General features: G+C 41.5%; 2 protein-coding genes across 2 annotated transcripts; one reads left to right on the top strand and one right to left on the bottom strand.

Moving 5' to 3' along the window:
* Positions 1–681: 681 nt before the first annotated feature.
* Positions 682–2472, bottom strand: LOC129594494 (trace amine-associated receptor 1-like). The gene has a single exon (XM_055491198.1). The coding sequence runs from the start codon at positions 2268–2270 to the stop codon at positions 1218–1220; it is 1053 nt and encodes a 350-aa protein (XP_055347173.1). The 5' UTR covers positions 2271–2472; the 3' UTR covers positions 682–1217.
* A 1747-nt stretch (positions 2473–4219) lies between these two features.
* On the top strand, positions 4220–15987 carry LOC129594491 (uncharacterized). The gene is made up of 13 exons (XM_055491189.1): positions 4220–4897; positions 5210–5294; positions 5594–6046; positions 6681–6942; positions 7061–7170; positions 7931–8120; positions 8197–8395; positions 8713–8855; positions 10182–10516; positions 10615–10806; positions 11393–11842; positions 14078–14338; positions 15300–15987. The coding sequence occupies exons 1-13, from the start codon at positions 4716–4718 to the stop codon at positions 15705–15707; spliced, it is 3270 nt and encodes a 1089-aa protein (XP_055347164.1). The 5' UTR covers positions 4220–4715; the 3' UTR covers positions 15708–15987.
* The last annotated feature ends 2406 nt before the right edge of the window (positions 15988–18393 follow it).

Genomic DNA, 18393 nt, shown 5'->3' with positions numbered 1-18393 from the left:
TAAATGTAATAGCACTTAAGCATTAATTAAATTGGCAGTACTTCGAAGTTCGAACTACCGTAAATGGGCTTGATTATTATATACTTGTATTTAAAGCAAAATAATCATGGAAGGCCACCAACAATGAGTGAAAGTGTATGTGATTAATAAATAAAATAAAATTTAAAAGATTCCTTTTAAGACCATTTTCGGAAATTTCCGTATACAAGAGCCATTTTTATAATATAGATATAATTTATAGTACGCACAACGTAAGAAATGATTTCTATACGCGCAGTTTTTGTATCCTAAATCCTAATATGGGATTCACTGTTAATATGATTGTATTAACAAGGAATGCGGATCACAGTACGTGCAAAATGATGATAGCGCATAATTGACGCTTTACATTAATACACAGAATATGTTTGTGTTGTATATAATTATATAGATGTATGTAATTTATATAGATCTATCATCTATCAGCTATCTGTATCTACGGTGTGTACTGTACGTGTAGATCTAGCTGTACGCGTCCCTAATAATTACGCAAAACAATATTTGGCAGTTGTGTCAAGTATTACAATCACTGTCGGCGGCAGTGATTGTAATACATGACAAAATGCATTGTTATATACATTGAGAGCGATAATTTATATTTTGTAAGAGGAGTCCTAATTTTATTAATTTTGTAAAGCTCAATAACCTTCTACAACTTTAAAGAACCAAAAGACCACTAGAATGTACTACATATAAAAATGCGATATAACTATGTACTGTATATTTTACAAAAATAATACAGTATGTCCTTCCATAGACAGCAGAAAAGAAGCAGAATCGGCATTATCACAAGCTTAAGATACAACTTCATAATAATTTTTATCTCTATAATAACATGAACGTACGGCTCGCGCTGAGCTACGCAACTATCACGGCACTCCCCGATCGATGCATTATCAACAAATTAAAGGCCCGACACCGGCACATTCTGTTTGCAGGTCGTCAGCATCCCGATCGCCACCCGATGTAACCTTTTATGTATCCGCTAATGGGCGCCAAGGTGAGCCAGTCATTGCAGCGCTCGCTCACTTCGCGGCTGTTGCAGTTTAAAGCAAATTACAAGTTCCATACACGCAGAGTAAGTAGCATAAAAATTCGTCCCGGACGGAATTTCACTGGAAACTGCTACTGTAAATTCGGGTGACCAGCATCCAAAATCAGTAAGCCATTACTGCAAATTAACATTTCCTCCTTTCGCATCCGCACAGTTTGGTCCACTGTGCATTGAACACACTCCGAAACCCGACCGCGAATTGCTGGCTACAGCACACTAACAGCATCGGCGCCACCAACCCATACGCATACGCCATAAAGTAAATAATCCGCTGCATGGTATTATAAGGTGAATGGAAGTACTCCTCAAATCCGGTCTGCTTCTTCTCAATCAGCTCCTGCATCCACGCACTATTCCGCACAGCATCGTTCAGATCCAGTAGACCGAACATGTTACACACCTTCTTGATGATCACCGGTCCATAGCACAAGAGGAAACCCAGCAACAAGATAAAATGCAAACCCAAGCGTTCTCCAGCATCGCGCGCATACCGAAAGCGTTTATACCACGTTCGGCGTAACTGGACCCAGCAGAAGATCGTCATGATAACCGGGAGCAAAAACTGTAGCAGCACTTGGTAGATAATCTCGAACGTGGTGTAACAATCCACCACACAGGCACAATGTCCTTGGTGGAAGATCGCACAAGCTTGGGTGGCGTTCTGTTGAGTACCTTCATGACTGTGCCAGAATATTTCGCTCGTTAGGCGACGGAAATTATTGGAGATTAACGGCACAATCCAGCAGTATAAGAAAAGCGTTAATAAAATGGTTTTTCGGTGGAGCTTGTAGACTTCGGGCCGACAGACGTGGAGATAGCGTTCCACACTCTGCGCTGCCATATGCGCGATCACTGAGGAGAGAAGGTAGTCGATGACAGCGACGAATAAGATGCATTTTGTATGTCCCCAGGACCAGCACTCGGAATACAGCGCCCATACCGCGATGGCCGGGATAACCAGCGCCCCGATAAGGAAGTTGGCCATGCTCAGTGAGAGAATCAAGAAATTGCGGCTGTGCGCTAAGGTCGGGTAGAAGATGATGGCTAAGATGATGGCGACATTGGTGACTGTTGTTGCAGCCGCGATGAGCAGTGCACCTGCGGAGAGAACAGCCTCGGTGGTGGTGTAGTTGAGAGCGCAGGTCGGGCAGAGGGGAAGGATTTCCAGGACGGTCATCTTCGTTCGTGGAAAGATCGTGGAAGCTGTGTTGGTGTGACATGAAGATTCAGGTTTAAAAGCAGAATGCTTCACTTACTGGTTTATGGAAAGCAATGAAATACCTAAGTAAACAAGAGGTACAGAAGTATGAATGAGAAAGTGCTGATGCTGTAAAGCACATGCGATGGAAATATGAGTCAGTGCGTGAATTTGTGTGGAAAAGCTGTTTGCGATTACGCCGCCGAATCGATAGCGGACGTCAATCAAACCGCCGTACGGTTTACATTGTGCAATACTGTATTGTACTTGTACACTGTACAGTGTCACTGCTATACAAGTACAATACTCCTGCTTTACATTTTTAGAATTTAATATAATAATATTATGTGATCATTTTTATAGACGGTTTAGTGTTCGTACACGTTCATATTGCAAGATTGCAAGCTGTCAAAACTTTACAATACTGTGCTACGTCAATTAACCGGGAATAAAGTACAGTACGTACAACTTGCAAGCATGCACATAATAATTATTATGGTCCTTAAAATACTTACTTGTTCGAGTATCGATCTGTTTATGTGCTCGATCGTACTATCGAATAAGTAATGAAATTAATATTGCTTGAACGAATTATTAAGGAGGTGTCAGGTTTGTACGTATGGTTTTTATAAAAAGTTTTGAATTCACGAACACTTAACCTGTGAAGCATGCGCGCTACATAATCCACCCGGAACTAAAGTTATTCTGGAACACTCGTACATGTCTATAACGCGCCCAGTGACGTCAATTAAGAAAAACTGGTAGCTCTTCCTATTCATTTACTTTCTGACTCAATAGCCGCTTCCGGTTTTATCATCAAAAGAATGTACGATGTATAGACTATTCGGCATCAAAGCGCGCGGGCTGCATGTAGTACAATAAACAGACGTTTAATACGATTGATCAAAGCCAGATATTCGATACCTCATTTGTTACGATTAGCAACTTGTATAATACAAGCTATAGAGTGCTTATGATTAGCTGTAGAAGTATGCTATTAATTTTATCGTAAGCTTATGCATCTCCCTCTACTTACTTATGTTTTTATTGAAATACATCGCGTATTACACAAGTAACAAGAAAAACAATCCTTGACATCATTGCCGTTCAGCAGATTTAAAGTTTACTTGTACTACTTACTTAATTGTACCAACTAATTAAGGCAGCGGGCGGATTAGACGAGTTTCGTCACGAGAAGTAAAGATATCTACGAGTATATTACTTACTTCAAGCTACTTGTGCAGTGACACATTGTATAACAGTACAGAATAAATAAATAGAGGAATTATTTTTTGATACCGTATAAATGTACGTACATATTGTGCATAAGTACTCATGATAGGTATGCGAGTACCAAGCTTCGAGTTCCATAAATTATACAGCCAAAAGATGGTCCACAAATATGCGAAAATCTGTTTCAAGAAAATCTTATCAGAGTACGAAGAAAACATTAGTAAAGCGGAGTAAATTTAAAATGCAGTAGCATAGTAATTATGATTGTTGAGGTTTACTTTATACGCGGGTAAGTTGTAACATACGGTATAGCTTGCGCAATTCCCGGCGGAAAATCTAGAAGCTCCCTTCCAATGGAAGTGGACTAAGTGGAGTACAGTGCTATAGATACCGGAAGTAGTAATACAGCCACAATTTTACGGGCCGTATGAGTCCTGTAAAGTTGTAAATCATCTAATGTGCATAATAAAAGATAATGAGAAGCACACAGTTGTTGTCATAAACAAACTGGAGTCATTATTGATAAGGAACAAAAATTCTGATTTATCAGTCGCGATCTGTGTAGTGTGTACTGATCGTCACTGCCATTTGCCATGGAATTGGAATCGGAAGCAAGCAGGTTGGATTCGTGCTTCGCCGTTGTTGGCTTGTTCAGCCTTGTTGCATTCGCTGTCATTTTCAAACCTGGAGCGCAAAACCAGAAAACGATTTTTTTAAAAATTAAATTATTTAAACAATTTAATTTGTTAACACAGTTAACAGAGGTTCTTCGGGATTTTTATTTTGCGTTCAGTTATCTAAGGACTCAAACGGCAGAGTTCTATGAAGCATTCGTTGAATGCCTGAATGGTGCCTTGCTATTTTGCGTGTCAGAACTCGTTTATCTCGTAGCCCCGATCTGTGAATAGTGAATATCAATAATTTATAATCCTTCATTGCTCCCAGCCCGACCTGTGATCATTGATCATTGCAGCGACTTAACGCTCACCATCTGGATGAGATCCCTAATTTATCGCCCATACATTTGTTTTGTAGTTTGTATTGCTGCTGCGGTGCGGGTCGCGGTTGGGAGCGCGATGTGAGATGTTTCATGAGAATCAGAGAATGATCGTTGACATACCAAAGCTGAGTTGAGATTGTCGAGCTTCGTGAAGTGCCTGCTTCGTGATCACTCTCATCTCCGGGATCACGATGTCGCGGAGGATGCAGCCTCCGCGAGCAGCGGCCCCCCAGACCCCTAACCCTCTTCCTGAGAATTCTAACGCTTCCGTTCCTGCGTCTTCCAACGCCGTACCAAATACTCCGGGCTTCGCGTTGGGGACCAATCTGGATGTCAGTTCCACTGTGATCTCCACCGTGGCCAAGAATGGCAGGTGACGAACGCGTTTCTTAACGAAAAACGCAGCTTAAAAATTGCAGCAGTCTTCGGTCGTTTACATTTTGAACGAATTAATTTAGTTTACGTGCAACAGTGGTAAAGCGTGTATGTTGAGGTGTGCATTCAGAGTAGAAGCTAAGAAGTTACTAGTTTCCCCAAGCTTTCGATGCAGCGCTTCTCAGCTGCATGTGAGCGCAAGAACTTCACTCTACAAGCAAAAAGAATCCCTTTATATATCTTTTTGAGAGTTTCTGTGAAAATGTGGGGTAAAACGCTGATCAGTGATGCAGTAGAGTTTTTCCTGCAGACGTCGTCAAGCGCGACTGGAAGATCTCGACACGGACGAGCTGGAGCATTACTCAGAAGATGTCGTGGAAATGTCCAATAAACGGGTGAGTTTCGCATGTTCATGTGCATTCTGCAACTCCAGCACATGCTCCTATGGTATAAAATTGATTCATGAATTTCTGGCAAGGGTTTCAGATCGAACTTTGATAAAATTCCATCTCTTGATAAGAACGACCACAAAAACGTAGATAAACTCGGCTGGTGCGATGATATGCCTGTAGCGCTGTATGGTAATCACTGCGTCGTAACAGGGATCTGACCCATGTTGCTGTGTTTAATTGTTCTTTTTATTTTACTTTTACCAAATTAATCAGACGATTTTGTATGCAAATTCTCTTTGCAGAAAATCACCACCCGCAACGCCTTCGACATCAAGATGATCGCCTGCACCTACGAGCTCCTGCAGCGCTCCAACGTGCCCCCGACGCCCGAGACCAGCCGGGGCACGACGGACGAGATCAAGATGTTCGCCAACCGTCTGGAGACCTGCGGGAAGATCTTCGGGATGCGGGTGGACAACACGCGGCTCTACGCCACCGATCTGACCGACGATCTGGAGCGGCTGGCCAAGGGGAAGCGGCTGAAGGCCAAGGAGGCGGGGGAGGGCGACGCGGAGGTGGTGGAGGAGGAAGAGGAGGAGGCCGCCGAGGAGAATCCGCAGGAGAAGCGCGCGCCCACCGAGGAGGTACCGGAAGTGGTGGCGGTGGCGCCCCGCCGGGTCAAGAAGAACCGCAAGAGCCATGTTGTCGAGGATGAGGAGGAGTTGGCGTGTGCGGAGACGGAGATTAACGCGAATGTAAGTCAATGTTGACTGGAACCTCTTATTTACAGTGATGTAAACAAATAAAATGGCAACAAATAAAGTAAATAAAATTTAATTGCATGTAAATCAATAAACTGGCAATAATGATAGTACTGTATGTAATGGTTGGGCTTTAAAAATCTACAAAATTGAATCTATTCTTCAGATCTATAAACATCGAGAGAAATATCAGCACTGCGAGATTTCATCGTGAATGTGCTTAGTTTGTGTAGTATAGGCTGTTAACGGTTGCGCTCATTGAATCAGTTTATGCGGGCGTTATCTATTAATTGACAATCACTTGACGAAATGGTCCAGCATAATAAAACTTGGAAATTTGGTTATTATGAATTATGATGTATGAATATCAATGAGCAATGATGAATAAAAATAATTGTTTGTTACCTTATGATTTCTGGGAGATGAGTTTTGCTTATGAAGCACTAGTAGGCGATTTTGATTATGAGCTTTTTGTTATTAAAATGAATAGTTATTGCACTTTGCCAGGAATCTGTTTCCAAAGCAGCACTGAGGCATTAACCGGATTGTACGAAATATCTCGTTATTTATTTATTTTTTTACGAAATATCTCTTTTTTGTTTTTTTCTTATTTTTTTATTGATTGCAGTTCGTCTCGCGATTCTGGAGTCTGATCGGGAATGTCCAGCCGGGCGTGATGAAGGACAGCTGGGTACACCAGGGCGAGCGCATTGAGAACACGGAGCGGCTGACCTTTATCATGGATCCCGGCTTGACCTGCGTCCAGCGGTACAAACACATGCTGCCGCATACGGCGGCTGTTGAGGCGGAAGCACCGCGTTCGCAGCGAGCAGCACCCACGCTGAAAAAGGAAGTGGCGGATTCGGCGGAGCGAGCCGTTCTGCAATTATGTACGCAGGCATATTACCAATCACGATACTCAAATTTATTCGGCAGCAGAATAGGCATTTGAATACAATGTTTTACTGTAATTTTTACGCTTGGTTAAAGTTGTTCATGATATTTCAGCGCTCCAGCTCAAAATAAGTCAGCGGCTGACCGTTGATTCCTGTGTGAGTTTTCCTAGAGCGCACGAGAAATATATTGCGAAAGCGGAACAGTCGGCCGGCGAGAAAACGGTACGTGATCACGGTAGAATTATCGATTGACAAGGTAGACTTTTTTAACGGATTCGTTGACCTACTGAACCGATTTAAAACCCGCGGATGATGGGAATAATTATCAGTAAGTGTTGAATAAAAAATGCACATGATTTGAATGTATTATGAGAAAATTCTCCATGCATGCATTGTGCATGGGGATGATGGGATAACTTGCATTACGTGTACTGAACTTTATATGTACGAGTTCCTAGTTTGATTGAATCGTAGTTTAATTCAGTTAAATTAAATCTTAGTTCCTAGTTTAGTTTAATTAGTTCCTAGTTTAGTTTAGTTTAGTTTAGTTTAATCGTTTAGTTTAATTAAATCGTAGTTCCTAGTTTGATTAAATCGTTTGATTAACTCGTAGTTTGATTAAATCCTAGTTTTAAAAACATCACAGCCATAGTTAAGCTGAATACATCGTACTAATAAATAAATATACGTAGATAATAATAATTTGAATAACTTACATTTTAGCTAGGGTGAGGAATTAATTACTAATTAATACACTAAATAAATATAAACAATGGTCTTTTGAGTCATTTACATCACAGTAGGGAAAAGGAATTAACTGCTAATTATTATAATAAATTTAAACAAGGTTATTCTGATTCATTTACATCACTGCAAGGAAAAGGAATTAGTTACAAATTATTACAATAAATCAATCCGAACATGATTGTTGTGACTAATTTACACTGTAGCAAGGATAAACAATAATTCTTGCCTTTTACAGAAACGAAATCACCGAGTGTTGCCGGAGAATGTGGCGGACATTGACAATTTAGAGGCGCGTTTCCTCGAGCGCTGCAGTATCTCCGTGGACGGCACCGTCCACCAGATGACGGAAGAGGAACCCGCCATCGAGGAGGATGAGGAAGTACAGGCGCGCGAGATCGTGCCGTCCCGCTTCCGGACTCCTCAAGGTGCGTCCTTCCGGTTGACAGTTTTTATGTGCACATAAAAAGCGACAGTGTTTACTATTTCCATTGTGTTTTGCAGATCTGGACGTCTCCAATGTCACAGATGATCTCCACGGCGACATGATTGTGGACGACGATGATACCGGTATTTCCAAAAACTCCAGTATAACTCCCGCAGTTGAGGATGCAGGGGAAGAAATTCCTTCGATTCAAGACATGGATACGGTCAACAATGAGAATGTGGGATCGGAGCATTCCAGTGATCCATTTCGATTTGTGTAAGGAGGTTTTGATTTCTCTGTGCATTATAATGCTGCTGAATTTTAATTTTTTAATTAGTTTAATTTTTTATTTTTTAATCGTAAGGCTGCTGAATTTTAGAGCATTAATAAATATAAATTAATAAATATGTTTTAAGGTTTATATTTTATGTACGATTAAATAAATGTTAATAGTTAATATATCGCTTTATATAAAGTTAGCAATCAGTAAGCATAGGTTTTGTGTGCAGCACAGAATTCATTGAAGCTGTATAATTATTTTGGTGGAATCTGAATTTTTCTCTAAATTACAACTTGCTGGTGTTATGTTTTAGTGCGCCGGGCGCTTCGGGTCGTGGACTATCTGAAAATCGTTCCGTGCATGCGCCTTCGGAGCCCGGAAGTGCCTCCTCCAAGACGTCCAAAAAGAGTCGCTATGGATCGGTCGTGCAGGAACTTCCCGATGTGATTGTGGACGGTATGTTGAAGGATTTGTTGCCGCCGAGACCTTAATTTTCTTCCTTTTCCCCTGCAGAATTATTTTTGAAAAAGAAGTTTTTCGCTGGTAATTTGGTAGTTTGTAATTTGAATATTTCTGGTAATTGTGAACAAAAATAAGCTCTGCTACATTTTGTTTTGTATTACGCATTAAGGGATTTGGCCCGGTACATAGCACCAAATTCGTGTACATTCACGGGAACATTCGCTTTCGCGCACTTCCAAACACTTTTTTGGGTTGCTTTTTGACATTGTGTAGCCAAATGAGTTGAATACATAGGCGTGAAATCCGTTTTTGCGCGCAACATCGGGTTCGGGAGTTATGGCTGTTAGAAAATTCCAAAAAGTTAAAATGCATTCAGATGTACCAAAAGTCTCATTATGGACCGATCCCTTTAAAATTTTGCACGTAAATGCACATAACCATGAAGATCGTTCTTACACGGATCCAGACTTCCACGATTTTTTTTCGAATTTTAAAATGAATTTTAAAATTTTTGAAATTCATTTTAAAATTTGAAAAACATGCTAGAACAGTGGATCGGTGTAAGAACGATCTCCATGGTCATGCGCATTTACATGCGAAATTTGAAAGGGATCGGTCCATAATGAGACTTTTGGTACATCTGAATGCATTTTAACTTTTTGGAATTTTCTAACAGCCATAACTCCCGAACCCGATGTTGCGCGCAAAAACGGATTTCACGCCTATGTATTCAACTCATTTGGCTACACAATGTCAAAAAGCAACCCAAAAAAGTGTTTGGAAGTGCGCGAAAGCGAATGTTCCCGTGAATGTACACGAATTTGGTGCTATGTACCGGGCCAAATCCCTTAATTCAAAATACTCGAATTATTATCGCCGGCTTTTACTGGTAATTTGTGAACAGAATAAGCGCTGATGCTTTTTTTGTATAGCGCATTAATTTAGATCGAAATATTACCGCCGGCGTTTGCGCGTCCGGCGTCAGTACATTTTCACATTTGTAGAGCATTGCGTAGTGTTGTGGCAGTATCTGGGCGAACGTTGCAGGTGGCTGTTACCATTGCTGTTATAGCAGATTTAAGCATGAATATACAATACCTACTGCACGTTGTAAATATTGAATTAATATTTTTTTGGCTCTAAAGCCAATATTCATCGTACTGAGCGTGTTATTTCCAGATGATTCTGCATTTACGTAATTTAAATATATTGTTTTTGCCGCATTATTTCATGTACCGCATTTAGCTGTGCAGTTTTGTTCGATTAATATTGCTTGAGTGTTTTTATAATAACTTGACATTCTTTTTGGCATGGCTGTAGAGAAGCCGTCGCTGCTGAACAGCAGTCTGTTATCGATGAAAAGCGGTAGTCGCGCGGAGAAAGACGAAACCTTCCCCCCGAGTCTCACCTTCACCAACGAGGAATTTATGCGCGTCAGCAGCATCCTGGCGCGCTCTAAACGCGACACCATCCGCAACGGCTCCAAGGATAAACTCTGTGCGCAGATCCTGCGCAGCCCCGGCAGGGATGTCCCCCCGGTGATCATCCCCTCGCGCACCTTCCTGCAACTGCCCCCCGGCCTCGGGCGTTGCGATCCCGAGGCGGTGATGTCGGTGCTGGGCATCCAGACCAAGGCGCTGCAGAAGAATCTCAAGGTGCGTTATTTGTAGTGTTTTCTGTGGGATTGTTTGTGTTTTTCGTTCCGCGCTTCTTGTGTTTTGGCTGCCTGATTGTGAGTGTGTCGGTGTTGTAGGATTTAATGACATGGCTGCCGCCGGTTGATGATAACGGCGATAATACCGAGATTAATAATGATGAGCTGGTGCTGGCGTGCCGGCGCGGGTACGATGAGGATTTTGATGCGGATTTGGAGCGGTTGCAGCGCGGTTGGGGCGATAATGATGATAATTACTCCCTGTCGTCCGAGGATATTTCCGATCAAGAGGCAAGGAATCGTAGTGCTGTGGCAGCGTTTGCGACGATCAAAATTTTCAAAAATTTGTTGCTTATGTAAAATGTTGCACGCTTTTTGCTTGGCTGTTTATATTTAAATTTTTAACATCGTGTTCCCTTTTTGAATTAAATTAGATTTCGTGGGATTATTTTCAGTTTGCACTGGTGAATAAGTTGCAGTTTCTTGGCAGGATAAAAGAGAATTTCGTTTTATTTACCTGCATATTAATGTTGCAGACAAGTATTTTATATTTATTTTTTTTGACTGTATGATTTGATTCCGTGAAATTATCTTCAGAGTTGAATAAGTTTATGGTTTGCAAGTTGTGTGCAAGGTGAAAATAATTTCGCTTATTTATCTGCAGTTCATGTTTCATCCAAGCGAAGAAAAACAGCAATTTTAATCGGAAGTATAATTCTATTTGGAGCTTATTTTACTTTCAGTTGGGCTTTTACTGGAAAATGTAACTGCAAGATTTCTGACTTTAATTCATTTTTATTGGCTTTTTTTAAGATTGTAAATTGATGTTACTTTTTTTATTGCAATTGTGTCGTTATATTGGCTTTTTTCTGTGTAGGATTTCGCCGACGCGGACGACGGCACCCTGAACACCCCCAGCGACCAGATCAGCACCGTCGCGTCCCCGGACACCGATGAGCGCAGCGCCTCGCACCTGGACACCACCAACCCCGAGCTCAGTGCGGTGATGGACGATCTACCCGTGGACGAAGGGAACAGCGACACCACGAAGGATCCTGTGCAGCCGGACACGGAGGCGACGGCCTCCTTGGACGGGGTGCCGTCGCGGTCACCGTTCCACTCCCCGGAGCAGCGGGTGGCGGAGGACGCGCCTGCGGGCAGTGATTGGCGCGATGTGATTGATCTGCCGGTGGCGGCACGCACCGATAAGGATCTGGGGATACTGAGTGCGCAGGATGTCCGCCAGAGCGGCATCGATGTGGTGGCCAATTTCGAGCAGCTGACCGAGGAGGATTACGCGCCGGAGACCAATGTCGTGTTCGCCGAGGTACGCGTGATGTTTTAACATGTTATTTTAATTGATAAATAATAGTGGTTGAACACGATACTTTAATTGGTAAATAACGGAAATTTATCTCAGTTGAATTTAGATACAGTAATAATTTAATTGACATTGTTCCATGGTACTCCACTTAATAAAAATTTATCTCGGTACTAATTTATTATTTAGATATAAATGATTTACTTAAGGTCACTTCTATGCGTCAGGAAATTTCCTGGCGCATAGTCAATCTGCTATGCGCCAGGAAAATTCTTGGCGCATAGTCGTTTTGCTATGCGCCCGGAAATTCGCCGCCAAATAAAAATTTATTGTTCTAAGTTATTAATAACCTAATACTGTGACTTTGTGAAAGTACTTTCTGCATAGCTAGCATAAAAATACATGAGATTCATTACAAAAGGTACAAACTACCCTTTCGAATAAGTCAATTTTTACGTAAAATTATGAACTGGAAACCAGTAATACTTGTGATGGGCGATGGGCGTTACACCTAAGGAAGCATTTGCGTCTGCTCGAGAACAGCACGACAAATAGAAGCGAGCGTTTTTTTGCCGTGGTAAAAGCGGAAATGAGAGGATAAGGCCTGCTAACACCTAAGAAAATGCACCCGCGGGAATGCATTGATGTTGTTATGGCCGCGTTGGGAAGTAAAACAGCTCCGTACAGTTTTGCCGAATTCTCAAATTAAGCAAAAAAGAAGGGCATGTACGATTTCCCGGCAGCCGAACGGAATAAGTAGCAACGGTCTTACCGGCATGTTAGTACCTGGGTGTGTTGTGAAGTGCCACCGACCGTACCAGGTTATTCAACAAGCACGATCGGACTTGCGAAAAGGTCTATAACTCTTATCCAGCTTCTTTGTGATCCCACCGGCTGTCATCTTGTGACTTTAAAGCTTCTTGGCTCCCTACTCAACCCAAAAATCTCAGTACTATGTACCCTTGTATGGAAACCGACGGACTGTATCAAGATGTAAGCATGGATACAATGCAGTCAAGGAAATTAAATTCACAGTGAGTGTCTTCCCGTCCCGCAACAAGGGATTGGTTAGAATAATTGTGGGATATTTGCAGCAACGTTTTGAGTCGACCTTGTCCTTTCAAAAAACGCAATATCGAAAGCGCCAATTATGCCGAAGAGTCCACATTTCGAGACTGACTAAACGAAATTTTTGAAAACGGAAGCGTTGAAGAAGCCGCCAAGAAAAGGAGGCGTCAATAATCACGCAAAGCCCGAGCCGCAAAAAAGTTCGGTGTGTGTTACCGCAAAAAAAGATCGATGATATTCGAAAGCGCAGAAACGTCCCGGAGAAAGCCGTCTTGACGAAAAGAACGGTGTGCTCACTGTGCTGTAATAACAGCTGGGACTACAGCATTAAGCTGATACAACGCGGTTCTCTAGGGGCTGCATTCTATTACATACAATACAGAATACCTTCACTGTATACAATACAGTGAAGCTCCTTGAGTAGGGCGATAGTTGATAAAAACTTCTACCAGCAATGTTGATCAGTGGTACTGTGTTAAAAAAAGTGACAGTGATAAAGAAACAGGCTGTAATCGTAATCAGACGTGTGGGTTATGATTAGACTTCGTAAAGTGATATTAACAACTTGAAAATACTCAAATTTTAATTTTGCGAGAAATTTCCTGGCGCACAGCAAATTGACTATTCGCCAGGAATTTTCCTGGCGCATAGCACTTTCGTTTACTTAATTCACAATGTACGGGTTTCTGTAAAAGCAATTCAACAAAATGGGTGTGCATTTTTCTCTTGGTTCCGTTTTGGAAAGTAGCCCCGTTTAATGGAAGGTGTAGTGCGATGGCTGAATTGATATGGTCCTTTTTCAAGCCATTTGTTCTACATATATCTCGAAGGCTCTATAAAATTCAAACGTGAACGTATAAAAAATTCGATTTACATTTTTGTAACTTACTGTTCTATTTGTGCCATGGTGAGCTGGTTTTCGTTTTATCCCGCGATGATTACGAACAGATACTTACCTGTTTTGAAAAAGATAGCGTCGTTGGCACCTCAGGCAGCCGTTATGGCACGAGATGTTAGCATACCAACGCAGAAAATTGCATTCTGTCTATTTTTAATTGAAGCTTATGTTGTTGACAGCAGACTGATAATTACAGTACCCTGTTCTTAGTTTCTGTACTGCTTGATATTATTATAACAGAAAATGATGATGATACATGTGTGATGCATCTGCAGAATATCGCTCTGCGGGATTGCACGGGCGCCGGCGTGAATATCGGCAAGATGAAGTTGGCCGTGCAGAAGACCTACATGATGCTGATTAAATACCGGCAACGGGCCTGGGAGCGGGGCCGCGGGCAGGATCGCGAGCAGATGCCGGTGTTGCGTGCGCGGCATTTAATTGAATGGGTGTACTTGAAGCTGGACCGTAAGCAGCGCAACCACATCAATCCCAGCGTCGTCTTCAGCTGCTTGCTGCACTTGGCATACGAAAAGGTACGAGCATTCTTTACTCATAAGTCATAATGAATGGGCAATTGGTATTTGTGACTATTACGAATACTCGGCCCAGTGTTTACGCATTTGATTTCTCTGCTCACGGAACAACGTCACATTATTCCTTCTAACGAAATCGTTCTGCAAGCAGTTGGGAAGGATCTAACGACGACAATACATTGGAGATTTCTGCTTGAAAAAAAACACTATGTTCTTTTTGAATTTATCTATTATCTACAAGTAATTTTAAACTAGTACGCCCGCGCGGATTTAAACCAATTAAAATGATCAACTTTAAACGTAGTTTTTATGTATGATTTTACGAAGTATCTGTTTTTGTGCGATTTGAGGAGCAGTTACGGTCTAGTTGTTACGGTCATATGGCGTACGAGTAGTGTAAGGGATGTTATTGTCAGAAACAATGGAGTTTCACCGTTCTTAAAATTTACAAGTAACAACTGCCAAGCTTTTGATTTATATTTTTATTTTTTTAGACTATTTAATCTTTGTTTTTGAAGCATGCCTATTGCCTACTGCCTAGTCCGTTCGTGTTTTATCTCATATTGGCTTTATTTGAAGAAGAAATTAAATGAAATTGTGTTTACTAGCGATGTGATTTTAAACTTAGTAATCACTGAGCATCGGAAATACAAACAGCAGAACTGTGAACAACCGAAAACTGTACGAGTACCTCATTTAAAAATACAGGAAGTTCAGTATATAAATCATTCATGAAAAAAGAATCGTATCTTTTTACAGGCATTCATGTGAAATGATATTTTCATTTTTAAAAGCTATTTATTAAACTTCTCTTGCCTTTTTTGGTTTATTTGTTTAAAAACAAATGAGACTTTTTCAGCTAAAGAAGTGTTTTTTAGCTACTAATTTACTGTTATTATTTTACCATTTCTGACTGCATGGATAAACTTGATAATAAATTGTGTTTAATTTGTGTAATCAGAAACTGTACCTGATCTGCGCGGAGGACCTAACGGATGTGCACGTCATGACGGAGGAGGAATACACTTCCTACACGCGCCTCCACCCCCATCTCAACCGCCTGACCGACCCCTACATCACCACCCTCCTGCGCCTGCCCCTCCCGCTCTCCATCACCCCGGAAGTGGACATCCCTACCCCGACAGCTCCCCCGCCGCCCCCGGCCACCCCGCCACGGCGGCGCTGCAGTCGGACGTGGAGAGTGACGAGAGCGACACGGAGACGGCCTCCCTGGCCACCACCTCCCCCCGCACCACCGCCACCAGTGTGGCCAAGCGGATGCGGGTCCTGGAGACGGAATAGTGGAAGGTTCCTGGTTGTTACTTGTTATTACGTCAGTCCTGGTAATATGGGTTTCCGAGGATTTTAATTTCTGTTTAAGTTAATCTTCTGTTTGTCGCACTTTCGTGGCGTGGTGGCCTTTTGTTTATACATGTTTTTGACCTTTTATTAGTATTTTCCGTTCCAAAGATGTATATTAATTTTGTATTATTACGTTATGGCTTCGGTTGGTTGGTTAACGGCGGATGTGTGGCCGCAAAATGATCTGGTTGTTTGTTGCGTTTCCGCATAGTTGCTGGAAGTTACTGATGTGCGATAATCGTCCGAAAGATAGGCCAGAATTATAGGAATAAAGCATTTAAACGGAATTCGAAGGTTTCATGGATCGTCGGCATAAAATGTAGCTTCGCCTGTGTAGCAGTCTCCCGTACATTAATTTGAACTGTGCGGTAGCAATTTTGTGCATAATGAACAACACATTCGCACATGATGAATATGTTTTTGCACACATCGAACCGATATAAATACATATTTTTTCGCCAATACAAAAACGCTTTCGAAGTACTAACCACAACACAAATAGTACAAACTGGAGCACTTTAATACCGACGTAACTTATTTCTAACATGTAAGAAAAATAGAAACGAACATTATATAATAATTAGCTGAACCGCTAACTGGTACTTGTATTAAAGAGCTCTTGTATTCATTGATAATTAATGATAATCGATAATATGCAGCGTTAACTGAAATTCAAATTTCGCGCCATAAATGCACTGGTTTAGCCAGTCTTACGGTACGATTGCCTGCGGCTACAAGGCCCCCCTCAGACCGGCAGTTATGAGTTATCGTAGCAATAGCTTGATTTCATCCTGCCTCTGGCCTATTGATTGGGCGACTTGAACCAATCAAATCGTTCACAGGCTTTGCAATTGGCTGAAAACAGCCAGTTAAGTTTGACAGGTTGAGCAGAAGTTCTGTTCAATTCTGGTTCGGTGTCGGATTGCCCGTCCACCCCGTGGGCCCGTATAAATAATGGAGCTTAAACAATAGTAATAACTTCTTAACGCCTCATCGTCTAAGAAACCAAAAATACTCCACAAATAGAGCAACCTCTAATTAATGAACGGTTTGGGTGCTGCCATTTGCCAACTCGCCTGAGCCGGCTGACTGTTAAAAAGCTGTACAACCTCTTCGGCGCATGTCAATTCGCGGTACATCTCCCCATCTACGTCACAGGGGCGGGGACTACGCCACCGTGAAATCAATCTAGTAAATTTGTGGTGTCCGCATCGCTTGGTGATTCCAGCGGATCTGCTGCGGGATCGTTGTTATCCCGGTTGCGCATGCCTGGATTGGGAAGCTGTACGTTAGGGGTGGGGATGAAGTGGACGAGGACGGTAGCGTCAGCATCGAAGTGTACGATGAAGAGACGGATATGTGGAGTGTGGACGCTGTATCCATGCCGACCACCCGTTGGCAAGTTCGGCTTTGACTGCATCGTCATAAAGCTGAAACGCGGGTGAATGGCGATTAGCTAAGGCCATTGTCCAAAGTTTTTTTAGTTTACTTAATTTTGCCAATTATTTTTTACGCTTTTCGGTTTAATTGAGTGAGTCTTTTCCTTGAGCTCGGGTAACTTCAAAAATTAGACATTAAACAAAAAAGTAAGAAACCAATTTTCCTTAAAAATACTTCCTCATTTTTTCCCAGCCTGTAGGAAGGTTTTATCAGTTAATTTTACAAATTAATTTAGGAGTTTTATGAAATTAAGTTAATTTTACACGAAAATCCATCCATCCAAATCCATCCATCCAAATCCATTTTATCCATCCTAATCTTACCACGTCACAGAAATTTTATTTGTTTCAATAGTTTCATTTTTTAAAATTAATTTTATGTGAATTTGGTTTAAGGGAAGTGGGCCGGTACATGGTACCAAATTCGAGTATATGCACGAAAACTTACACTTTCGCTCCCAAACACATTTTATTTCGGTTTATGACATTCTGTAGCCAGAAGATTTGTTTACTGGTGTGAAAACCGTTTGCGCGCAACATCCGGTTCGGGAGTTATGGCTGTTAGAAAATTCCAAAAGTTTAAATGCATTCAGGTGTACCAAAGTCTCATTATGGACCGATCTCCTTCATTTTGCACGTAATGCACATAACCAAGAAGATCGTTTTTACACCGATCCAGACTTCCATGATTTTTTTTAAATTTTAAAATGAATTTTAAAATTTTTGAAATTCATTTTAAAATTTGAAAAACATGCTAGAACAGTGGATCGGTGTAAAAACGATCTTCATGGTTATGTGCATTTACGTGCAAAATTTGAAGGAGATCCGTCCATAATGAGACTTTTGGTACACCGGAATGCATTTAAACTTTTTGGAATTTTCTAACAGTAATAAGTCCCGAACCAAATGTTGCGCGCACAAACGGTTTTCACACCAGTGCATACAAATCTTCTGGCTACAGAATGGCATAAACCGAAACAAAAATGTGTTTTGGGGTGCGCGAATGTGTAAGTTTTCGTGCATGTACACGAATTTGGTACCATGTACCGGCCCACTTCCCTTAACTTAATCCGATATAAATTGCCCATCCTAATCTTAGCATTGATTATCCGAAATTTTAGTTTAGTTTTCAAAATTTGTTTCGTTTTTTTGAATTAATTTGCCTAATTTTATTAAAAAGACTATTTATAAGAAGTTAACGTGAGAAAATCGTACCGAGAATCATGGTGCCGGCGCAGGCTCTGCTCGTGTGCC

The sequence above is a fragment of the Paramacrobiotus metropolitanus genome, unplaced genomic scaffold (genome assembly GCF_019649055.1).
Source record: "Paramacrobiotus metropolitanus isolate TYO unplaced genomic scaffold, Prichtersi_v1.0 Parri_scaffold0000068, whole genome shotgun sequence".
In the NCBI taxonomy this organism is placed as follows: domain Eukaryota; kingdom Metazoa; phylum Tardigrada; class Eutardigrada; order Parachela; family Macrobiotidae; genus Paramacrobiotus; species Paramacrobiotus metropolitanus.
Note: the sequence above shows the minus strand (reverse complement) of the source record. Positions and strands in the feature narration are given on the sequence as shown.

Coding starts and splice junctions, on each gene's coding strand:
- LOC129594494 (XM_055491198.1), bottom strand. CDS start 2,270: ATGACCGTCCTGGAAATCCTTCCCCTCTGCCCGACCTGCGCTCTCAAC.
- LOC129594491 (XM_055491189.1), top strand. CDS start 4,716: ATGTCGCGGAGGATGCAGCCTCCGCGAGCAGCGGCCCCCCAGACCCCT. Junction 8,121..8,196: donor CCGCTTCCGGACTCCTCAAG/GTGCGTCCTTCC, acceptor TGTGTTTTGCAG/ATCTGGACGTCTCCAATGTC. Junction 11,843..14,077: donor CCAATGTCGTGTTCGCCGAG/GTACGCGTGATG, acceptor ATGCATCTGCAG/AATATCGCTCTGCGGGATTG.